The following is a 25,539-nucleotide window of genomic DNA, read 5'->3' as shown; positions in this document are numbered from 1 at the left end:
GTGTTTTACAAAAAGATGAAACAATAAACCAAGAAAAAAAATCACTACCATGTTTAAAAACAGCTGGGTAGGCTTGTCTAAACAAGGAAGTTTTTAGCAGGCACTGAAAAGAGTACAGTGAAGGAGCCTGCTTTGATCTCAATAGGCAAGGAGTTCTGAAGTGCACATGCTACCACACCAAATGATCAAGTTCTTACAAATGCAGAACAGATATTATTTGGCACCTGTAGTAGTGCCAATTCCACAGACTGAAATGGTTGAGTGGGCACAGTAGGGCAAGGCCTTCTCGTACGTAAACCAGTCCCAAGTTGTTAAGGGCTTTATTATGATAACAGTAATAGCCTGAACTTGATCCAGCAAGCAAATTGACAGCCAGTACAGATCTCTGAGCAGAGGTGCTATATGTTGACAAGGACTCACTCCTGTCAGCAGTCATGCTGCAGCATTCTGCGCTAACTGCAGCTTCTGGATCAAGCCCAAGGGAAAACCCACAAAGAGTGCATTTCGTCAATCCAGTCTTGTAGAAACCAATGCATGAACACCAACCCACTGTGGGCTCCATTTTATTAGCATTCAAATTTAAGTTTATTGACCTTTATCCAGCACCAGTCCAGCACTGGCATAGCCTCTCCTGATTCAGATGCTATGGGGAGAGAAAGCTAGGTGTCCTCCTCAAAATCCCCTGGTGACAGTTCCCTGCAGCTTCATATAGCAGGAGGGACAGTATAGATCCCACAGGGTGAAACAAAAATTGCCCATTGCTACTGTCTGGTAGCAGGCTTGCGGGGAGAAGTGGAAACACTTCAAAACAGTACCTCCCACCAACAACCCACAAAGTCACTTCAAAGGAATACCATTACTGATGGTATTGAAAGGTGCAGAGAAATCAACGAGAATCTGAATTTAAATTCATTTACCCAATTTTCACACTCTAAAAGGGGCAGAGTGGAAATTCTCATCATTACATATTAGAAAGCATGTGGCCCTAAATAGGATCTTGTTCCTTATGATAGGTATCTGAACGACACCAAACTTTATATAGGAAACATGCCTTAATTACAAAAGCAAAATGTGGGAACTATTTTTAAAATAGTACTTACTAGTGTTGGTATTGGCTAGAGGGTTAGGTTTTCTCTGAATGGCACGTGCTGTTCCAGTATCCTCATTGATCTGCTGCATAGAATTAAAGTCAATTGTATAAACACGCCCCAGCGTAGACAGACTTATTTCATCTTCACCAACCTGATGAGCTGCCTGAAGACAAATATGTAAGTTTAAACTCTGTATGAGTTTTGAGTTTACATAAATGAAGATACCGTGTTCCCCGCTGCTGAGGGATAAAATGGGCACAAAATGAAAGCGTTGGTAACAGCCTCATATATGGGCCATGCCACAAATAAGGTTTTAAAAATAGTTTTTTGCCTGCTTTATGGTTTAATTGTCCTGATTTCATATTGCAAGCTACCCTAAGCACTTGCTTAAATTTATTTTTTGTGGACTACAAGTTTAAAATTAACATTCCAAAGTTTTCACCCTGTACTATACAGTATCAACAAGGAAACTATTTTAATGGATATATTCAGCTAAGTCGGAGACAAAAATATCCACCATTTCATGAAAATGGCTATACATAAGCTTCAAAATTAACCTAGCCTGAGGAGATGATTTCCATTTCATAGCTAAAATTTGATTAATAATTGTTAACCAATGTATACATTTACAAGAGTGAACAGTAAGCAATGTCTTTTTCTTATACAGGGGTGTGTGGGTTACTACCTCAATTATCCGGCTATCAATTCTGTTATAGGGATGCCAAAGACCTCTGTCATCTCGCCATTGCCATATTGCACCATCTGTGTTCTGTGCGTTTCCTTTCTTTAGCATGGTGTCAACAGCAAAAATTCCTTCTTTCGGTAAGCAAGGCATCAATTCACTGAAAAGAGCAAAAACAAACAAACAAAATTAACAGCAGATTTTTGTGTAATGCTAGACTTCACGCCAGTGTATTACGAAATGGGATCTCATTCCTGAAAGAAAAACTCACCCCCCCCCCCCCCAGAAAAAGAGCCTTACCAGATAAGTGATGTAAGCTCGTACAGTTCTTGAGGGCTTCTTGGAACAAGGTCAATTTGTTCCTGACAACTTCCATTGGAGGCTCCACAAAGAAGAAAGTGAAGAGTTTCTGCAATATCTTTAAGCATAAACAATCAATCACAATGTTACTCTGCCATGTCTGTAGTAAGCATTAAAGAATGCTCTCAGAATGGAGCAATCCCAAGAAGAATGCACTTAGTGTGTATTTCTACTGCAAGAATTAAGTGTACACAGTAACAGTAACTGAAAGCAATCCAAAACCATACTGCACACATGATCCTCTCTAAAGCATAAGCCTTCAAGTGTGTGTGCCTGGGGAGGTATATTTCATCCTGGGGGGGAAAATCTTCTGACTCTTTATACTATAGGTTGATGCTGGCAACTTTACACAAAATAAAACTGATATTGGGTCCTTAGCAACGACTTTGGGGGTCACCAGGAGGCCAGGGTCCCTAGTGAGCATTACAGGCATTTGTTAGTGTGAGGGAAAGAGAAACCAGTGCATTAATTAGCACAAAGGAATTGATTGGCTGTAATTGGAGCCTACAGCTCATTCCCTCTCCCCACCCCACTGATGACTAGGATTGCAAATAGTATAGAAAATATAGTTCTGTACAGTGTGAAATCTGTCAGATCTACTGTCAAGACAGAGTTGCATCTAAATCAGTATGAGATGGGGAGGGGAGGCGAGCGCACCTGCCCATCTTTGGGCAGGAGAGTTACTGCTGCTTACCATGAGGGAGGTTGGCATTGTGCCAATGCACCAACAGAAGCAGCTCTACCAGTGTGTTCACACAGCAGCAACCTCCCTCCTGCTTTGCCCCTCCCATTCTCCATCCACGCAAGCAACCACAACTCTGCTACTAGGCAGTCGTAAGTGCCCCCTCCTGACCACGCCATCTGCTGCTGATCTGTGCCAGAGCTCCACATTTCTCTAAGCATGCTTCTTTGTCTCCATGTGCTTGTTTTGCCCTTTTCATATGGTGAACACACACACACACACACACACACACACACACTTCTAAGTGATGCATCTCAGTTTACTGTGTCAAGAGTACAACAAGGATAGTCACAAGCACCAGGTTTGGAAAGCAATGTGTAATTTTACTAAATGACAAGATAGAGACATTTTTCCCATTAGAAACAACACGTGAACCAAAATTCTGAAATTCTGGTTCAGCTATCTTGTTTAAGCCTTCAACTACAAATTTTTGTTGTCACGTTGCAGACTTGAAAACATGTTTTGTTACTAAAAAGTTAGAGCTGAAATGAAAATCTGAGAAATATTTGCTGTACAAGCAGAACAGAAGCTGCTCATTGCAGGATCCCACTATCACTATTTATCTATTTTTTAAAGATCCAGTAGCTTGCTATCTTTTGAGTTTTGTAGAATTACTAGAAATTACCCAGTGGCAGTTGCTATTCAAGGGAAAAGCTTTACTCAATTTTGTGTTCTCAATTCATCTCACTCAGCTTTCATGCCTAGATTTTGCAATGAAACAGCTTTGGTTGCCCTGTAGAATGACATTTTCTTGGAGAATAATGGAGTGCTATATGTTAATGAAGCTGCTGCAGCAGGCATTTAACTATTTGCTATCATTTCACTTGCCAGTCCTACAGACACTATAACATCTAGTAAACAGAATACTAAGAGCCTACACATGCACTTACTTTGCTTCATAAGTTGAACTGCTAGTGTAGGACAGTTGGAGCACATAAGGGAAAACATGCGCACCACCATGATGAACATCCCTGAGCTCAGAATTGGAGGAGTCACTACTAGGAGCTGCTGAATATTTGTGAGCAAATCCTTAGAGGCAACTTGCTGGAGGAGATTCTTCAAAGGAAAGAGAGAGGGTTTTAAGTATCATTTGGTCAAAACCATTTTATCAACATTATGCTGAAGACAGAAAATAGATGCTACCTCCTCATGTTGGAAGTTGTCCACTAGGCGTGCAAAACAGAGGCAAGTGCTTTCTACTGACTTTTTGTCCTAAGAAATTGAAAACAAGTATTACATTTCAATATACAAGATTTGGCATGCAGGTACATCAAGAATTGCAATCCTGGAATTGTCCTATTACAGTGTTCGGCAGAGTTAACTGAGAAAGCATAAAAAAGGACCTAGTCAAGCTAATACACAACCAAGAATCACAACCCAAGAACTGGGACAAACTTCTTAATATTAATATATTTCCATAGCCAAAATTATCTCCTTTAGGGGGCTGTACTACCATTAAGGTCCGGTGAAATTTCTCCACAGCACATGTAGATCAATCTAAGATTCACATATCAGAACAATTAGAAGATAGCTGACCCAGACAGTTTCTGACCTGGTGGGTTAGTCTTTGTGTAAGCAATGGCAGAGAATCTGCAACAAAGTGAAACTCATCAGGAGTGATGCTCTGGCAGCAGTTGGCAGCAATAGCTAGTGCATTCCTCTGGGCATTTATGCTGAAAAATTCCAGATACAGCAGACAGTCTGCTAAGCCTCCCTATAATACAAAACACACAAAACCAGTTCAAGCAAAGAGAGGACTTTAGATCATCAGGAGAGATACAGAAGTTTCTTGGAGCAAGTGCTCTTTAAAACTCTGGTAACAATCAAAATAAAAATAGCCCCCTTTTTTTAATCAGAAGAAATACTTACTGCCTGCAGAATAGCTTTACTATGTCTGCGTGATAACATCTCCAAGGCAGTGAGTGCCTGCTCTGCCACATCAATACACTGAATAACTTGCAGCTAGAACAAATAAAAGCAATTTATTTAGTTTTTAAAGTGATATGAAACAAGATTAGAAATTGATCTATGCTGTCAATCATTTCCCAATGCTCAAATTTTGAACCATACTTTAATAGCTTCCATTACCTTTAAACATGCACACTTTATAATAAAACTTTATATTCACTCAAAAGCTTAAGCATTATATAACAGTAATTAAATTGCTCTTGTTATGTACCCTATACTATAGATATATATTTATTTTATACAACATTGGTGTGCTTCATTCTGATTCCTTACTTAATCACATGGAAAGAATATGGGATTGTCCAGTATTTGTGTACAGTATTATACAAACCATTTCCAAATTGTAACATTTTACCCCATACTACTACTACCTATCATTATTTAATTTTTTTATATTATTATTATTATTATATCTGATTTAACTCAACCACAGCACTGAAATTTACAGTGTTCTTGAATCCTCCAGAACAGACTGAACAGAAAATTCAGGATTACTGGAACTGGCCGAGTCTTTAAGTTTACACTTTGCCAAATACATTTGACTACTCAAATGAATGTTCTGTAAACTCAGCCATAACTTCTGGCTTTGATGTATTCAGCTTACAGGGCTGTGGGTAGGACAGAAGCAAACACTTTACCCAGGCCCGTTAGTCCAGGCTTGCAAGCCTGTTACCAAGAAGAAACCTATGTTCTCTATACAGTGTCCAGATATTGCTAGAGCCAACCAGAAACATGAACAAAAGCAACGTCCTAAACAGTGAGGTGCTTCTGGCCCAAGGCCCCGTAGAAGAGTGAGTGAGTGAGAGATTGTGTGTGTGTGTGTGGACTTCGTTTTAAGTGTGTGTGTGTGTGTGTGTGTGTGTGTGTGGACTTTGTTTTAAGTGACAATGTACCACGCTACATTACATGCTCTGTCAAGAACTACAAGTCCCAGTTCTTTTAGTTTCTACTGACAAATTTTATGCAAAGGCAAGAGCTGCCAGCAGGGTGTGGCAGCCAACCAGCAACTGGGGCAGGGGAGAGAACAAGTCCCATAATCATGGACTTTTGAGACCCCAGGGACAGGAGACACCAGTGCTGCCAATAGGATTTACCGGCCCCAGAACATGCATAAACAATGCAAAGCTAGGCCTCTCATCTCTAGAATGGTATTAGAACTGGCACTAGATTCCAGGAACAATATCTGAAGGTCATACATCACTCATGTATAACATATATACATACCTGCTATGCTATCATATTTGTTCATAAATAGACGGCTAGAAATGTTAGGGAACTAAAAGCAGCTAAAAGAAACAAGTAAATCCTCTTTTTTTTTTTTCAGGTGTTGGAGTCCATCTTAAAACTTTATACCAGGTTGAGAAAAATTACTCTTTGTACTGCTTCATAAGACATTATGTTACAACAAATGTTAAGTTCATAAAGTTAGTTAACAGTATTACCTTTTCCAAAAAAACAGGAATTGCATCTACTACAACAGCAGATGATCTGGGAAGTGCTTCCATCATATAGGTTAAGGCTCGACAAGCATGATTCATCTATTAAAAGATATAAGAACATAAGAGCCCTGCTAGAGCAGTTCAAAACCTATCTAGTCTAGAATTTTGTTTCCCACCATGACCAACCAGATGCGTGTAAGAAGCCTACAAAAGTAGAGCATAAAAAGTAATAGGTCTTCCCTACTGTTGTTCCCTAGGAAGTGGTTATCACGAGACATTCTGCCTCTTGTACTGGACCTAGCATACAGCCACCATGACCAGCAGCCATTGATCTAACAATGCTATCTAGAATGTGCAAACTAGCAAAGCCTCCTTTGAGATTTACCTGAAGCTGCATTTAACAAAGTGTGCATGAAATACTTACAATGTCAAAATTGTGCTCCATCTGCAGCAATGTTATCTGCAAACAATACGAAAGGATGAGTCAGCTTGCAAGAACAATTTCTCTAAATTCTAGTAATTTATAAGTGTGCTGAATCTACAATTCCCATCATTCCTAGCTAACAGGACCAGTGGGCAGGGATGCTTAGAAATGTAATCCCAAACATCTGGAGGGCTGGAGTTTGCCTATGCCTGCCTTATGAGATAGGTTAGGTTGAGAGAGACTTGCTCAAGATCACCCACACAGCTTCATGCCTGAGCAAAAATTTGAACCCATGTCTATCCAGTTCAAATACAACCCCCTACCCCCTACACTGGATCTCAGAATGGCTAGACAAGATGCACATTTATTCCCTAGTTGTCTGAAACACAATCAGTAATTTGCTGTTTCTATAAAAATGTCACTTTTTGCCAAGGCCATTGGTGAAACATACTGCTCTAAAACATTTAGAGAGAATGCAGTTATTGAAGCATTTACTTCTTCATGAAAACACAGTGGATAATACATTACATGTTCAAATGAATGAGTGAAGACTGGTCCTTACCAGAGCTGGCACAACACTCTTGACTGGAAATCCTCCCAAAGTTTCTTCATTCCCCATGACCAACAACTGACACATTTCAATCACAGACTGTAATTGCTGGCTTTCATCAGTAGCCTGGAGCCCCTGTAGAAGTTGCTGAGCTTTAGAACCTAGAAAAATTGGGGATTTTGAAAGCTTAAATCTCCCACTTCCACAATATATTATCACAGTTGATTAGGAGAGACAGGGCATTTTCATTAGCTGCCTATCATAAATATGAAAGCAGGAAGTCAGTAATGCTGCATTTATATGCATCTTTGTTGATATTTAAATGTTATTAGATTACAGCTACCAAATAAACCAACAGTATGTGCTTTAAGCTACCGAAATGCACTATAATATTCAAGAGATAGTGCAAACTGAATCCATCCTGATAAGATAGGAACAGAAATAGAAAGACAATTTAAGATCATTTTTTTAGCTAGCAGAGTTCTCAACCTGATCAAACCCTGGTAGATCTATGGGCACATAGTTCTGAATCACTATTCAAAATTAAGTTCCAAATTCACCTGCAATTGAGACACACACAGTTAAGCCTCTTCTCACTCCTGCTAATACTGCACTTGTAGCTTTCTGTACTTCAGGCTTTCTAGTGATGAACTGATGCCAAATGACAGATGCCTCCCCGGAGGACATTAAGCTGAATTGTATATTGTCTTCCCTTGCCAACTGTAGAGAATTGCCTAACTGTAGAGAATTAGGCTGTTATGCTGTACTGTTGTGTCATTATACTGGAATAATTACACTGGCAAAACTTTGAGAGGATCCCGATTCTGTTTTAAACATTCAAAAACTTTTCTTCTTCATGGTACACCCTCCATGGTGAAGTACCAACAACAAAAAACCTTTAGTCAAAATATGCAGTTTTAATCAATCATGAGAGATTAGAGAACAATGTGTTTCTGAACTGCATCTCACCAGTTAAAGTTTCACAGTGTCAATAGACTGGGCATACATCTAAGTCTGGATATGTCATAGGCTAGTGCTTCTGTTAACATATGCATCATTTACTTAAAATACAGAGCTACTGATGAAACTTCTAACAGCAAGGTAGGTAGATACAGCTTCCTAATTTAGGAAAGCTTAGAAAATGTAAACCACCTTGGTCGATGGACTGAATCACTGTAGAAATATTTGATTACCTATGCAGAGGCTGTGTTTGGACAATGTTGGTTTATTAAATGGGGATTTAACTATGAACCACTGCACTGTGAACCACTATTAAACCAGAAAGCCTCTAATTAACCATCAAGTACAATAAAAATAGTGAAAAACACATTTAAACTTTAGGATGCCTGCAAAAGCAATTATTTGAGAGAACAACCAGATAAGCATCAAAAAACAACATACTAAAGGTTGAAGATGGGTACTTTTCATTCCCAGCTGTCAGGCTGACCTTACTACAGGACAGATGGGGACAACTGTTCCTAGCATTGCAGGCCCTCCCTGTGGGTCCATGTGGTTGTTCAGATTCCTTAGAAGGGGCCATGGTCCAACCAAATAGGAAGTGACTCTTGGACACTGTCAAACATGGCACCCCTTAGTCAACAATAGCCAGTGAAATTGGGAATGTGCACCCATGTCTCCAATCACCCACCCACAACTCCAGGAAAAGTGTTTGCTAGAAGACAGTACTGAATTAGGTACATCCCAATGATTCTTTCTGGCACAAGAAAGTGTCAAGCGTGGCACTCCAATTCCAATAATAGCCAAACTGTTTAGAAATGAATAACTGGGGGTGTACACCCCAAGCTCTGAGCCACCACAAATCATATACCTAAAAAAAGCCTTGTACAATCAAAGACAAGCTTCCATGTAAGATGGCACAGAACTGGCATCCCATCCAGAGAAATAATCATGTGCAATACACCATCCCATGCCAACCATAGCCAATGTATGCAGAATGAACAAAGTATCAGGTGTGTGTGTGTGTCTGTGTGTCCTAATAGGTTTTCAGCCACTCTAAATCATACAATGACATTACAGCATTGTGTCCATCTCAGTGCTTAGTTTGAGCACAAGACACGGTCAAGCATGGTGCCCCCATGCCAATAGCAGCCAAAATGTTACCCAAAAGCTAATTTGGAGATGGGGCAGGGTGTGTGTCCTTTGGACCCCTCGTAAGCAGTGGTTATTACTTTTCAATCCAACTACTTGGGATGATAAAACATTATTTGGCAGGAATGTTAAAGGTCAACCTTGTTTTTACTGCACTAAAGTTTCCCCTTTTGTCCAAATCATAAAATGATGCCCAACACATATGGAACAAGTCAAAATCCTAAGTCACATTGTGAAGCTGGAAAAGGATTAATGGTTGAATCATGGTGAAAGTGCTGTGCATGTAGACAAAAACCCCAGATTTAACTTGGCTTAAGAGACAGAGAAAGGATCATCCAAGCCCTGTGATTCAAGTCTAGAAAGAAGTAGTTGTTTAAACAGGTTACTTTAAATATGTTTCCCTTCGGCTGCAATAAATATAATTCAAGTGATTATGAAGAAATCCACAAATGTGGAGGTTTGACAAAAGCCAGTTAATAGGATGTTTTTGTTTTTTTACTTGTTAATAAAAGTTACAGTACAAGATCTAAGTATTCTGAGAATTTAGTCTTAGAAGTAGTCCTTCAAGAAGCTATAAGGCTGAGGAGGGACAAACTTCCCAAGAGTAGTAATTCCAGAAACTTCCTGGATGAAGCAGCTTACTTACTAGCTCCACTTCCAATTGTCCGATGAAAAAGTTGCGACATTCGAGGACCAAGAGGACCAAACAGATGTGGAGGAAGACCTCTAGCTTCCAACAGAGCTAGAGACAAAAATATACATGTAACTTATTTGAAACTCATGCACAGCACTGTAATTTATAATTCACATCACAGACTTTCAGTGTTGTAGCACAGATTATTAGGATGATTAAACCCTACACCATAACAATAGTGAGCCAATTCTAATCAAGATCTGAGTGCAGTGAAGAATTTTAATATGGGCCGAGATAGAACTGCTAACTTAGAAGCAATATTTTACATGCATTTACCTAGTCAACTGCCCCAAGCCTTGAAAGCAGTACGAGTTTAAAATAATTACTAGCATACATCCCACTTGAACACCTACTTAAAACAACAAAAACTTAGAAAACCTATTTATTCTGATTGATAATGAAAGTTCCAATACCTACTAATGGTACTACTTAAGACAGCTAAAGGTTTCTATTAAGGACAAAAAGCAGTTGAATCCTCTTTGCTCTTCTAAAAAGAAAAAAAAAACAAGAGCAAGGACTGCCAACTACCACCTAGAAGATAACGAAGCCAGTCTTTAGAGGATGCAGCGCTAGACCAAACAAAAAGATAAAACATTTTCTAATCACCATAAAAGCTGTTCCTTCCAATAATGAAACTTTGACTTTACAGTGTATGACGGCAAATGCAGTTCCAGAAATCAGAATGGGCAACATCCAGTGATAAGCAGACCCATTTTAATCTATGTACATTTATTTCAATCAATCTATTCTAACTTAATTCTGTCTACTCAAAAGAACAATTTAGCTGGATATCACCCAATGCCATTTCCAACCTTCTCACCTCAAAAGTTTTATTTTTTTATTTTAACCATGAAGATTTCACTTAAGTGATATGCCATCAATAATCAGAGTAGAAACTGGAGTAGGAGTGAAAAAAGACATACAAGTCCCAGGAAATTAATGCTGACTGATCTACATTTCCTTCCCAAAGAATATAAAAGTGCAGCATTAAAAATCCTTAACATTTTAGAACAAATCTAAAAGCTGTGTTAATATTTATTTACTGTAGTCATGAGTGTAACATAAGCCTCTTAGTTTGTACCTTGCAATCTCCCCATCTCAGAATCATCCGATTCACTTTCACCAGAGGTAGTCATGCCCACAGCCCCAGCAACAGAACTAGAAGCTACAGGAGGGAAAAAAATTAGTGGCACTATATTAATAAGTCACACAGTATACATACTTGTTAACTCTTCCTGAAATCCTCCTTCCAAAGTAGTCAAAGAAAACCTTTAATGACTCCAGTAGGAATAGGAATGGGCATACAAAAAAAGCAGGTTTATTTTTAGTCTTGACCCACATAGTATGGAATGACTGCACTTGAACACACAAGGTCAGTTTAAACTTTCAGCCATGCAATATGGTTGAAACTTTGGGGCTTCTTTTTCTTTAGTAAATAAGCAATTTAAAACAGAGGGCAATGGCATTATACCATATAAAACAATAACAGTTCAAACATATTTGCTTAAACAGAAAACTGACAGGAATATTCAGAATTATGAGATATAATCAGAACTTGGTGTGCTTTGCACCCTGCAGCAAGGCTGCCAAGCAGATATGCACTAATACAGTTTGTAGGATTAAACTAGTGTAGCAGCTTTGTAGCTTTCACAAAACCACAGAGGTTAAAGAGGCAGAGGAAACACTTCCCACAGACTTGTGGAACAGACAAACGTTTGTTCAGGGTACTATTAGTTTGCTTGCTTGCAAGGTAAGTTGCTAACAACAAAAATCTATGCATGTTTACTCAGAACTAAATTCCATAGATTTCAGGGGGATTTACTCCCTAGAAAGAGTGCATATGTCTGCCCATAACAATGAAAAGTGAAGGGTGTTAAGATGCTTCTATTACCTGTTAATAGAAGTATAAACAAAACTAAGCAAATTAAAACATGCAAAAACAGCCAGTGAGAAAATGGCTTTACTTATATTCAGCAACACTTCTTACCAAAATGAAGTCAGTAGATCTATGATCCTATTAAGCACATGGTATATTGGACAGGAGCTAAGGCAAATGAAGGCTCACTCCTTTTTAACCACAGGAGAGGTATCAGGAGTCACATACACACACCCTGCCCTCACTGTCCCTTGACAAATATATTTAAAGGAAAACATCAACATTAAACCACAGTTAATACTAGCTAGGATTCCTTGTTTTAACAAGAATCTCAGCCAAACTTGAAACCTCAGTAAGAGACTATATATTTTTAGAAGGTGAGATCTAAACTTATCTTCAACTGAGTTGAATAGAAACATAGGTATCACTAAGTGTAGCTGGTGCAAGAAAAAATAGAAATAGCAGTCCCATCCAGAGGTTCTTAAGAGGAAACTGTTGGCAGAATATGCTTTGAAGCTAAAGAACTACTTTAGGTACATGGTTTGGGAATGCTAAACAAGTCTCTATGCTGTATTATAAACTGTCTTCCAAAGTCTCAAATGGAGTATAACAGATCACAAAGCGGAAACATTTCAAGTAACTCAAGTCCAAAGACCCTTTGAGCGTTTTCTCCTTTTTTAAATCTGGCCAAAACGGAGCACTGAATAAAGCATGTAACCTCAGCTACTTAAGTGTACTAGTATGGACATTTCTAGGCAGAGCAAATACAAACAATTTATGGACAATAATTGCTTTTTCTGTGCCAGTGTTGAGTGACACTAGTTAGCCATACCTGCTGCTCCTTGTGGAGCCTCATCAGCTCGTGCAGCTGAAGAATTAACGCCATCCTGGTTGTTATCAGGATCAGCCATTTTCTCCTGTCGGCGAGCTTCAGCTGCTCCTCTTTTGCCCAGGCCAGAGCCTCGCCGACTGAAAACAGAATTATCATCAGAAGCCATCGAGATTACGCTATGTGGTCTACAGTGCTGGTACTATCAGCACTCAAAATTAAACCATGCAGACATGGAGTCATAACAGAACAGTTAAACTATATGCAAAAAGTTTTTAAAAGGGAAGTTCAAACAGTCACATCTGCAGATGAAGCAGATGAGAGACATGTTGAGAAAAAGAGATCCTTGCTTCGCTGACTTCAATAACTACTTGTTCAGATATGCCTACAAAGAAATTTCCTTCTATTTTCCTAATTTCTATTGGAAAACAGAATTTCTGTATTGTTCAAAACAGCTGGTGAGTAATAACACATCTTCAAGACCTCACACCAGGCTAGTTAACAGCACTGTAATTAGATTATCTGAATTGGGCCGTACTTCTCTTGTAACAAGTTAGGTTATTTTGTAGTGTCCATTTCAGTGCTGAGAAATTGGGCCCCTGTATTAAATTATCCTGTCTCTTGGGTGGTTTATTGCATATTATTAGCCACCACGACACAAATATAGGTTGTCAATAAGAATGTGCTTTCTAAACTCTTCAGGGAGATTCCCTCAAACACAAATTCATCTTCACAGCCTTAACATACATGTAATTTTTAAAGTTCGAAAATACCTGGTACTAGCACAGGAGCCCGTGGTCTTTTGCCGTGTGCTCCGCCTTAAACTGGGGAGCTCCGCAGGTGGTGATTCACTGCGCTTTTTTGTTGATTTTCTTAAGCCTAAAGAGAGAAAAAGACAGCTGAAACAAAGACAATGCTAGTTTCTTTACGAAGACTGTGCTTCAGAAAATGAAACGAAGCTGCACATTCTTCCTCCACTTGACCAAATGATAGATTCAAGGGAAAACACAAATTGTGTTTATTCTCTATCAGATACAATACCTCCTGTATTGCATGTATTTATGTGGTTAACAACAACATCACATTATATGCAATAATCTTGCCTGGCTATGCCCCTCTTTAAGAAAAAGATGGGGGAAAGGTCCACATTGTATGGTGGTGGACTTGTATTCCAATACTTGAACCATAAAATAGATGACAAATTTCAAGGTTTTCTTCCACCCTGAATTGCAAAGCCTTTTTAAAGAAAGAAAACTTATTGAAGCATGCATCAGAATCCATCTGAAGTCTCTGGGCTAATTTGCATATCACAGTAAACCATGACTTACCACAAACAGTTTGTTGGAGCATACTGAAGAATTTTCTACCTTTACTCTGTTTGGCTTAGTGTTACATGGGAACCAGTCTTGGCTTCCTGAGTCTCCCCAAAACAAATCACAAGCAGTAAGCCAAGGTTACCAGAACTAAGCCAAGTCAGAACTTGTTTGTATTATTAGCTGAAGGACAGGTATTCAAAGAGTATGCATGGATGGAAGAATCTCAAATGTGGATTTCTATCCAATCAAGCTCAGCAACTGCAGCTGAACAAGTTCCTTTCTCCTTAAAGCTAGGGTCTGAACAGGGCAGTCACTTTTTTAAAAAATCATATATAAAATAATGGGAAACATAAGACAAAATCCTTGCTAGTCCTGCGAAGGAAGTATAAACAACATTGTGAAAGATCCACTTATTGAAGGCCAAAGTCCTAGATTAAGTACTATGCGTGAACAGAGTGATGTCCTTGGTCTACAACTTAAAAGGACCTCAAGGCCTCACAAGGCACAATCTGAACTAAAGCCAGAAATGCAGGCATTGCCACCGGGGTCATTTCAAGTGCTATGCATTTTTCCTTAAGCTTCTTTTGAAGGAAACTAACAGTTGTATTTAGGAGTACCAGTTTGTGATATAACTTTGAACAGAGATTTCAAGCAGTACTCTGGGGTAAATTTCCATTTTAGAGGGAAGTTGAACCTACAGAAGAGCTATGAAATGTGACTGAGCAGCAAATTTTTATTTTTAAATATGCAAGAGTTTGAAATCTATGTTCTAACAGTAAGAATGCAAAAGATATCCAAAGCAATAGCATTGTTTAAACAAAGGAAGGTTATTCCTTTTCAGAAGTTTAGAACAAAGGCTATGGGATATGAATGCATGGAAAACAATTGAAGTGACAGAGTCATACCTCATTTTGCGTCCGCTTCAGGATACATGTTTTCGTGTTGCGTCCCGTGGCAACCCGGAACGGGTTACTTCTGGGTTTCACCACTCGCACGTGCACAGAACTGCTAAATCACGCTGCGCACATGCACAGACATGGCTCTTCAGCTTGTGTTAGTTCCGTGTTACAGATGGGCCTCCGGAATGGATCCCATCCGTAACACAAGGTTCCACTGTATTTTGGTAATAATAGCTAGCATACGTGATAAAACCAAGAGAGGTTAGAGGTTATGAAAGGTTGTGTCTACAATATGCATTCAGAAGTGGACCCTATCCCTTTTCCAAGGAATGAGGCACTCTATGTAGAAAATGAAATATATTCCGATCATCTTAGAGACTTAACACCAATTTTTAAATAAGAGCTCAGAACTGTTCCCAATCTGGGAGCTAAAGCAACTTAGCTGAACAATGTTTAGACTAGTAGCTTCTGTCCCACACCATGTTATGTGGTTTAATCTACCATCAGACCAGGGTGTATGCCTAAGAGCATCCAAGCAACCTGTTGCAAAGTTGACTTGAAAATGCTTTAGCTGCTCAGTCACCAGACAAAGCTGAGTCATTAACTACTTGAGAGATAAATTTCCTCCTATCACTCCTACCTATCACAAGGCTCAGAAGGATTCTGAAACCTTGCATATGCCTGAATTCAGGCCACAGGTTGCAAAAACAACCATTTCCCATCAACGGATAGCAAGCTGCAAATTTATTTTACCAGCATAAAGCTTCCTAAGATGATTTATGTATCATAACCTTAAGATGAGACTACTACCTATACATCTAGGACATAAGCACAAGCTCTCCAGAGTCTTAGCAAAGGACTTTCTCATCAACTCCTACTTGATCTATCAAACTGGAAATTATTACTATTATTATGTACCTGTCGTCCTCCTTTCCCAAGGTCCCAGGGTAGGTTACACCACCAAAATACAACATAAAAATGACTTAGAACAACTTAAATTCACAAAAATAGGGTAGGCGCTAAAAAATATACACCTCAAGTGCCAAAAGCCAGGGTAAAGAGGTGTCTTCAGAATCTGCAGCAAGTTGTAAAATGAAGGTGCCAGAAGCACCTCTGTGATGAGGGAGTTTCACAACTTGGGGGCTGCCACAGAGAATACCCTCTCTCAGCCCACTCCTACCCAAGCCCCTGATGGTGGAGGAACTACCAAGAATGACCCTTCTGCCACTCTTAGCACCCCTTCACTTATGAAAAGACATTGCGGCCTATTCTGACTAGTAGCTGCTTTGTAAGGCCTAAATTAGAGGTTTTTCTTAGCCTTACTACAAGATACCCATTGTTGAAGTGTTAGGGATCAAACCCAGGCCCTTTTGCATGCAAGGTTACACAATTGGCTCTTCCCATATTTTTACCTGATAACAGCTTGGAACTCACCTTTAGGATTAACTGGTGAATGTTATCAGTTGTACCAGTGCTTTCTTTCTTCCCTGTTATTTCAATCTATGAAATCTAAACTACCGTATTTTTCGCTCTATAGAATGCACTTTTCCCCCTCCAAAAATGAAGGGGAAGTGTGTATGCGTCCTATGGAGCGAATGCAGGCTTTCGCTGAAGCCTGGAGAGCGAGAGGGGTCGGTGCGCACCGACCCCTCTCGCTCTCCAGGCTTCAGGAAGCTATCCACAAGCCTTCGGAGCCTGGCGGGAGTGCCCGGGCTTCGGGCAGCTTGCCGCCGCTCCCGGACCTGTTCTGGGGGCTGGGGTTAGGGGAAGCTCGGGCTTCCCCCGCCCTAGCCACGCGGCTAAAAACGAAGCCACACGCAGCCTCTCCCGGCTGGAGAGGTGGTGCGTGGCTAAAGAGGAAGCCAAGACAGCCAGCGGGATAGATCCCGCTGGCTGTCTTGGTTTCTTTGCTCTTTGGGGCTGGGAGGGGGGGGGGGAATAATTTTTTTCTTTATTCCCCCCCCCCCAAAAAAAACCTAGGTGCGCCCTATGGTCCGGTGTGCCCTATAGAGCGAAAAATACCGTATATAGACAATGTAAAACAAAAACAAAACCCTATTCTCTACTGTTAAGCATTTGGTCTTCTGACTGTACTGATTTACAGTAACCAGAACTTGGTCCTGTACTAGCCAGCCAGCTCATGAAGTTAAGTGTGGGGCTCTTCTGTTTTTCAACTATGGTGGAAGCACAACTGGTGGGGTCAAGAGATAGGGCTCTCTCAATGGTCATAACATCCCAACTGTCTTCTCTTAGTTTGTGAAGACTTTTTCCTGCCAGCAGACTAAATCTCATTTTTTTACTGGAAGGTTGTGTTTGATCTGCTATGCCTTGGTTAGATTTTATTTATTAAATTTGTATTCCACCCTTCAGCCTAAAGGTACGCCAGCTGAGACCCTACCTGCCCATGGACCGTCTTGCTAGAGTGGTTGCATGCTCTGGTTATCTCCTGCTTGGACTACTGCAATGCACTCAACGTGAGGCTACCTTTGAAGGTAACTCAGAAACTACAACTAATCCAGAATGTGGCAGCTAGACTGGTGACTGGGAGTGGCCGCCAAAACCATTAACACTGGTCCTAAAGGATCTTTATTGGCTCCCAGTGCATTTCTGAGCACAATTCAGAGTGTTGCTGCTGACCTTTAAAGCCCTAAATGGCCTAGGCCCAGTATACCTGAAGGAGCATCTCCAGTCCCATTGCTCATCACAGATACCGAGGTCCTCCTCTGAGGGTCTTCTGCTGTTTCCCTCACTGTGAGAAGCAAAATTACAGGGAACCAGGCAGAGGGCCTTGTCAGTAGTGGCGCCCTCCCTGTGGAACACCCTTCAGATGTCAAGGAGATAAAGAACTACATAACTTTTAGAAGACATCTGAAGGCAGCCCTGTATTGGGAAGTTTTTAATGTTTGATGTTTATTATGTTTTGATATATGCTGGGTGGAGTAATTAATAATAATAAGGATGATGATGTCACTAATGTATGAAACAGACATCAAAAAAGCAACACATCTGAACAACCTCCCTCTCTCCAAAATATCAAACCAATTCAACAGCAGTCTGGGTCGCACACCAGTTTCCACAGGCTGAAAAAAGAGATTTGATGCTGCAAAACACCTCTGGGCTACTTAATCAGAGGTTATGGACTGTGCTCCTGGGTAATACTACTAAACACAAATAGTTCTAAGGCATAGCAGGGAAGGAGTATAAAACCTTGGTAAATAATATATAAATAAGGTGATATCAGGGGATGAAAATATTTCAGGGTCCATATTAAAAAGCATACACAATGTTAAGTTATTGTACAATAAGACAAGCAACTTGGAATAGAGACTAAGGACCAGTTCATATTTTGGATTAAATCTTTGCATCCAGAAAACTAGCATGCTGAACAGATCAGGTCAAACCCTCTCTTCTTCAACATGGAGTTGTCCCCCTATGGGGAAGTATTCAAATATACACCTCTGCATCTATAGCTGAAGTATTACAGTAGCTTCTCCTTGGCTATAACAATTGTACAGACTTCTCCTCCCCATGATTCTCACCTGCAAATTACTTCTTATACTATTTAATGCAAATCCTGCACAATAAGCATGTTACATAAGGTGGTCAATTTTCAAGCCCTCACATAAGTAAAAACATTTTCAACTTACTTGCTAGTTTAGCCTGCAATCCTGAAGGCCCGGGTTTTGATGCCTCTGGCTTAGAAGAGCCTGGCAGAGTCAGTTTTGTTTTAGGCAGGCTAACCTTGGGGCTGAAACGAGCAGCCCAATCAAACTTTGAAGAGCCACTTATTTTATTCTGTTCTTTATCACGGCTACTTCTCCGTGGGCTGGGGCTGGATGCAGATCTGGAACGCCTGGCCTTACTCTGGTCTTTCCCCTGTTTCACTCTGGCACCCTGAGGAACAGCAGAAGAGGCAGAAGCAACAACAGAAGAAGAGGAGGATGTGGAGGCTGAAGAGGAAGAATCTGTGATGGTGCTACACCCAGCTTTGGCTGAGCTCGCTGATTTTGAAGCCAGCTTGGTGGGTTTTGCTGGTCTCTCTTCACTGCCAGTCGATTCAGCTGGTGGACGACTCTTTACAATGGATGAGGTCTCTGTCCTTTTCCGTTTCTGGCTTCGGGAGCCACTGGCAGCTCCACCCTTTCTGGTATGAGCCTTGCTTGTTGATGGCAATTGTGAAGCCTTTGACTCCTGCTCTTGATGCAAGTGTCTTTTCTTAGACTTAGTCTGTGGCTTGTTTGTTTCCAAATCTGAAGAAGAATCAGCGTGCTGAAGTGCTTTGGTTTTTTTGGCAGGGCTAGGAGAATTTGTCTGGTTGTAATCTGGGCTAGCACTGCGTTTCACTCCTCGAGGACTGTCCTTTTTAGGCACCTGCCCTGGTTTTTGCCGCTCCAAAGTATTGTCTGTGTCCAGAGCCTCTTGTTGTGGAATTATAATAGCAGATGAGCTACAGCCTCTGTTGAGGGGGAGAAAAAAGTAGTATAATCATCATCATCATCATCTATAAAGTCATCCAGCTGTTTAATTTGTGGTATTCCAAGGAAAGGAAATTGTAATAGTTACTTTTTTTACTATCTAAAATGCAAAAATCTACATTAAACTTTTAATTCTGATTTTAGTAAGCAACTTTGATTGAAGCAGCAGGGCTGAAAGCTTTACAGAAATTTGTATTGTCAACATGTGTGTCTCTAACATACTAAACAATTAATAATGAAAAGCGACCACTTCAGTATTGCATTCTTTTTTTTCCTTTTTCCATTTTAGAATTTTCACCAAAAAGGTAATGGATATTCAAAAATGCAGTATAGCTGGGGAAACTTTCCAGGCTGCAGTTCAAGAAATAGCAGATATAACAGAAACTGGGGTCATCAAATGACGTGGTGGTGGTTCAGGGTAGACAAAAGGAAGCACTTCTTTACATAGCACATATAACTATTTAGCATCCATAAATAAAATTGTTATTGCTTACAATATATACGGCAATGTAGATTACAATATATACTGAAGTTATATTTGTAAATTCAGAAAAATACAAGTTACCTTTTAGAAACTTGTCCCTTGGACTGTTCAGAAGTAGTATTGGACTGCACTTTGGGTGCCTTTGATACTGATTTTCTACTTTCAGAAGGGCTATGTGCCTTATGTTTTGCCTGCCCCAAATGTGACCTGTCAGCAAATAAGAACAGAAAGCTATCATGAAAACTGGCATACAAAGACAAATGTATACATGGAGTATATTTGCAGTATAGTTTTCTACTAAGCCTATACAGTGGTGCCTCGCAAGACGAATTAATTCGTTCTGCGAGTTTTTCGTCTTGTGAATTTTTTCGTCTTGCAAAGCACCATTGTGCATTGACGGTTTCCCATAGGAATGCATTGGCAGTTTTAAAAAAAAGGCGCAAGACGTTTTCGTCTTGCAAAGCAAGCCCATAGGGAAATCCGTCTTGCGAAGCAACTCAGAAAACGAAAAACTCTTTCCTCTTGCGAGGCATTCGTCTTGCGAGGTACCACTGTACAAAGATGTTCTAGGGAGAAAAGTTAGGTATGTCAAGACATCAACTCTCTCAAATGAAATTAGTATTCTTTATATCTCCTGGCCTTTTCAGTCTTTCAATCATTGACATTAAGCAGAGATTTGGAATCATGAACCTATTTGGAAGTTTGTAGTTTCCTATATTCATTTGCATTTCCTCTTACTAACAATATGCATACGGGCAACTAAGAACTGCTCCAAACTTCTGACTTTCCCTCTACACAAATGATGAACATTTGCACAATGATTCTGTAGTTGATAAATCCTGCAGCTCCATTAAATTATTTGTAACTTGATTATTTGTAATTATTTGTAATTATTCACCAAATATACATTTAGCATTTTTATTTACCAAAATAAATTAGATGTCAATGAAATAAACAACTATCTGACGTTTATAAGACATCTGAAGGTAGCCCTGTTTAGGGAAGTTTTTTAATGACTGATGTTTTAATGTATTTTTAATCTCCTGTTGGAAGCCTCCCAGAGTGGCTGGAGAAACCCAGCCAGATGGGCAGGGTATAAGTAATTTATTACTATTACTATTAATTTAGCATATAGTGCTATAATTGGAAAAGGAGGACTACAAACATCTCCATTTCCTTATTGTTAACACTCGTAATTCATTATCATTCAACAGTAAGAGGCACTACTGGACTTTTACTTCCAGGTAGAAAGTTAACTTTTACAAAAAGCTTTTAAAAAAGCAAAGTAGAAACTATGGGTGTTTTGGCGGGGGGTTGCTATCTTAGAATTGACACGGAATAATCAGAAGGAAGAGTCAGCACTAGGCAATTCAGTCTATGAATAAAGAAATGCTAGTGGTTGGCAACAGTTTACCATTATCCTTTGAAATGGGGAGGGGGGAGAAGAATCACTGTTCCTGTGTTATACAGAAATTAGAAATAAGTGAAGAGAAGGTGAAGCACAAGCTGCCACATGCACTACTGACGTAATGCTGAGGGAGATGTGCCCAGGCACGGTTAAGTAATATGATCAGCCACCAGAGTCCATCTCCTTCTTAATTATGCAGACCAATTGCTTGATATATCTTGGCCACTTGAGAGTTCAGTTACTCAATATTTCTAAAGTTAATAGCATTTGAATTAAATATCTGAAAATTAAGCTGCATCTGTTTAAACATAAATCTAGTCAGTCATACCACATCCTGTCAAGTCAGATTCACCAACTTTTGTGTGGAGAATACAGGGCATACAGTAATTATTAAAAAGATGCTGCTGTATCTCTGGATTTAGAGTAATTTATTTGAAATTTATTATGCATCCCTGAATGTCAAAATATGTTTCTAAATGGTTTACAAACCATTTAAAAACCAGTTAAACAAGCTATTAAAAGATAAATATCCAGGTCAATATATTTGCGTAAACAAGTGCTTCAAAAGTCAGTGGAAAGCTAATATAGATGCCTCTGCCCAGAGTATTTTGGTTGGAAGTACATTCCATAAAACCAGTGCTACCACTGAGAAAGCCCATATCCGTGTTACTACAAAGCAACAATGATTAGGCCATGGAAGTCTAACCAGGTTCCATTTGTTTATCTTAATGATGTTACTGGGCAGTGGAGGGGGATTTGGTCTTTCAAGACATTAAGGACTCCAATTTACGTAGTTTAAAAAACCGTCAACTTCAGAACCCATGGTCTGAAATTGGCTTGTTTTGAGGCTGGCCATATTTACTGTCCAACCATGACTCCTAGTTTCAGACATGAGAGGAAGCCATGACCAGCTTAAACTGAAATTAAAAGTTCCAAAGTCCTGCTCCTATACACATAGAAGGAAAGGAGAGGTCACTACAGTGCTGCTAATGCAGCAGTTTGACTTTACCCCTGGAGGCGCACTCCACTGTCCTTGAAGACATATGGATGCCAACACCAAATAGCTATGTGCATATGTTATGTCTGCAGCTTCAAGGTAAAGCCATGCTGAGAGGCTGGTGCATAAATCAACACTCAGATGTAAAATTATTTTTACATTCTTGCTGCAAGATAAAGCCAAATGTACAACAGGCCATTTTAGTCTCTTTTCCAAAGAAATCTGTACTAAAAACCTGAACCAAAAGGAGACATTTCAGAGATACTAATAAATGCAAGGGAAGTACAGTTATCTGGCCTAAATAAAGAAAAAGATTTATTGGGTTATCCCCCCTCAATTTTTCAACCTCTGATGATCAGAAGCTTGTAGGTAACGAGTCATACCTTCCTCCTACTGCGTCGTCTTGCGGTTGGGCCCCGACAGTGTTCCTTTGTGAACGTCGCAGTGAGCCCCCTGGACTGTTACTAGGCCGGTTGGACATTGGCACCTCTCTCCTGAAGGGACATACCCTTTCTAGACACTACCATTCACTGAAAGACAAAAAAAGAGCCCCAATGAGATTATCTGGCCTCTGTTGCAATGTTTACGTCTTATGATAAAGGTTACTTAATACTCACAATATTTTAGAGAAAACAGAATTATATACCAATGAACATTTCAAACAATGACCAACTATCACTTATTAAAGTTTCTAAAGCATTGCTTGCTAGGATACATTAGCAGATAGAAAGAGAACACAATCAGTGATTTAAAATAAAAATAAAAATCAACAGATTTAAACCAAATCAGAAAGGGCTTATGTACACAATATCCCCTTGGCCATCACTAGGTTGCAGAAACATAGTATTCTCTTTTTCAGAAAAACCCCCAGCTTCAACCACCATTGATGCCAACTAGAGTCATTACTAGACAGTTGGAACTAGCTTCAAATCCTGGCTAAAACCCTAGTTAGTGCCAAGAATAATTAAAGTCAGTTCCAATATAAGCCTTAATCAGTAATAGGCTGATTAATTCATGCAGAAAAATGAGAGTTGTTGAGTAATCCCTCATAGTTAAGGGAATGGGAGAACTGTGAGAGCATCACATATATATGTTCTTACATGTGCTGCTCTCCAATGCACAAACATCACTACTTTAATTTTGTGACAGTCCCTTCAACAAGATTCCTCAACAAATGTTTGTATAAACGAGCACAGATTGCTCAGACTGTAATACTAGTTTATTGGTTTATTACATTTCTATACAACCTTCATCCCAAAATCACAGGGCGGTTTACATTATAAAAACTGAAAAATATATAACATAGAAGCAAACAAAAACAATACCACTAGCCACCACCACCACCCCCCACCCCCCGGTTAAAAGGCCATAGATGAATATGCCACTCTTAGCCAAGGAGAAGCTCAAAGATGGCTAATCTGCAAGGAAGGAAGACCTTACCAAAGGCATGATTTAAGCATACACTGTCAATAAATAGCATTTAAATTTGTCCAATGTTTAAAGATAAATAATGACTTTGGGAATGTTACAGCAACTACATTGCAGCACTGCATTTTAAGGGTTTATGAAGAGCAAAAATGCATACGATGGCTGTGAGGCTTGAAAACATATTACTTTGCTAATGACCTCAGAAGTAAAGCTCCACACTGCGATGCCAATGTCCTTGGTGATAAAAAAATCTAACGTTTGCACCATTTCCAAGTACAGCAGCTAGTCCCAGAAGTGTGTTGACCATGACATTTTATACTTAAACCATTCACAGTATTTCACCCTCCACCCGTTCTTTAGACTTAGCATGGAAACAATTATCTAGAAAACAGGTAGGAAAATACCTTTTGCTTATGTTGCAGTCATTTACACACTCAGAAGTAGCCCCAATTGAATTCACTGGAAATCACTTCCAGGTAAGCAATCTTGTTGAGAATATACCTTCCATCAGCCCCAGCTGACATGGCCAATTGCCAGGAATGCCCATTTTTGTAATCCAGCAACATTTGGAGGGCCACAGATTTCCCACCCCTGAAGTACAAGATCATAGTGCTTTACAATAAACACAGAAGCACAGAGACAGAGCAGAGGGTCCTGCCAGCTTGGTTTCAATAGTACAGGAGGGCAGATGAATAAGATGAATGGGGGCAAATGCTATTCTACATATACAGGCTTTGTTTCAGCTGCTAATGAGAGGTGAGTGTTAAATGTGAGGTGGTTTTTGAAAGACAAGGTACTGTATTGCCAAAAGTTCTGGGAGAAAAGACAAAATTATCAATTCAGTGTTGCAAGCCCAAGTCTGTGAATTCACTCCCAACTGAGATTACAGGGATCATCCTTGCTGAACAGGTGCATGACAAGGTCTTCCTTATTCCAGTACACATTTTATGGTAGTGCATGGGCTTATGCTTAGTTTTATATAAAACCATGCTTTATTTACTGATTTCAAAAATATTTGTACTTATAAAAGCACAAACTTTCACGCACGACACAGTAAGGTGAACTATGGCTTACTGGGAACATGCAAATGTGTGGGCTCTCAGAAAAAGGCTTAAGCCAGCATGGTGTAGTGGTCAAGACTTGTAATCTGGTGAACCAGGTTCGCTTCCCCGCTCCTCCACATGCAGCTGCTGGGTGACCTTGGGCTAGTCACACTTCTTTGAAGTCTCTCAGCCTCACTTACCTCACCTCATAAGAGTGTTTGTTGTGGGGGAGGAAGGGAAAGGAGATTGTTAGCCGCTTTGAGACTCCTTAAGGGGAGTGAAAGGCGGGATATCAAATCAAAACTCTTCTTCTTAAGAGCACTTTGATCCTTACTCATCCTTTTTGCTCTGGCAGCAAGCTGAGCTAAGCCAACGCTTGACTTAGCGTATCATTCCAACTCAGGCTCATGATTAAGGTATCGCCTCACTAACCACAAGCTGTAGCAAAAAACAAGCCTTGGCATCCAAATGTGGTTAGTGAAAAGCGACCTTAATTGCAAGTGTGATTTTAGACAACATGTTAAGCCAAACTTAACTGATGAGCCATAGCTTGGCCTATCATGCTATGCAAGCAATACCAATATATTCGTTTGTAATATGGAATACCACGATTCTTACTTAAGCCTTTATTGCGGTTTCTTGTAATTTTACCTTTCAGTTCACAACTACAAGGTTAACTTTGATTTAATCATATATTCCTCTAAACTCACCTTTTAGTATTTTTC

At 39.8% G+C, this 25,539-nt stretch overlaps 1 protein-coding gene across 9 annotated transcripts in view; it reads right to left on the bottom strand.

The window, feature by feature from the left end:
• The window catches only part of TRIP12 (thyroid hormone receptor interactor 12), a 69,399-nt gene that overhangs the window by 24,140 nt on the left and 19,720 nt on the right, over window positions 1-25,539 (bottom strand). For 5 of the 9 annotated variants that reach the window (XR_014511852.1, XM_083442529.1, XM_083442531.1 and 2 more), the window contains exons 2-18: window positions 22,727-22,873; window positions 20,020-20,145; window positions 18,627-19,435; window positions 13,538-13,643; window positions 12,768-12,904; window positions 11,141-11,224; window positions 10,012-10,107; window positions 7,269-7,417; window positions 6,707-6,742; window positions 6,286-6,381; window positions 4,745-4,837; window positions 4,428-4,589; window positions 4,019-4,087; window positions 3,766-3,931; window positions 2,074-2,191; window positions 1,777-1,933; window positions 1,101-1,254 (exon numbers count right to left, since the gene is read on the bottom strand). Coding sequence is in view for 7 of the 9 variants with exons in the window: in XM_083442529.1 (XP_083298655.1) it covers window positions 1,101-1,254; window positions 1,777-1,933; window positions 2,074-2,191; window positions 3,766-3,931; window positions 4,019-4,087; window positions 4,428-4,589; window positions 4,745-4,837; window positions 6,286-6,381; window positions 6,707-6,742; window positions 7,269-7,417; window positions 10,012-10,107; window positions 11,141-11,224; window positions 12,768-12,904; window positions 13,538-13,643; window positions 18,627-19,435; window positions 20,020-20,145; window positions 22,727-22,824 (2,656 nt within the window). In the remaining 2 variants the exon portion in view is untranslated. Of the gene's footprint in view, window positions 1-1,100; window positions 1,255-1,776; window positions 1,934-2,073; window positions 2,192-3,765; window positions 3,932-4,018; window positions 4,088-4,427; window positions 4,590-4,744; window positions 4,838-6,277; window positions 6,382-6,706; window positions 6,743-7,268; window positions 7,418-10,011; window positions 10,108-11,140; window positions 11,225-12,767; window positions 12,905-13,537; window positions 13,644-18,626; window positions 19,436-20,019; window positions 20,146-22,726; window positions 22,874-25,539 lie in introns of those variants that run through there. The other 4 variants (XM_083442533.1, XM_083442535.1, XM_083442534.1 and 1 more) reach the window with 2 other exon arrangements.

Source organism: Podarcis tiliguerta, assembly GCF_965153285.1.
Source record: "Podarcis tiliguerta genome assembly, chromosome: 5".
In the NCBI taxonomy this organism is placed as follows: Eukaryota; Metazoa; Chordata; class Lepidosauria; order Squamata; family Lacertidae; genus Podarcis; species Podarcis tiliguerta.
The sequence above is the reverse complement of the archived record's forward strand: the minus strand, read 5'-3'. Positions and strand labels throughout refer to the sequence as shown.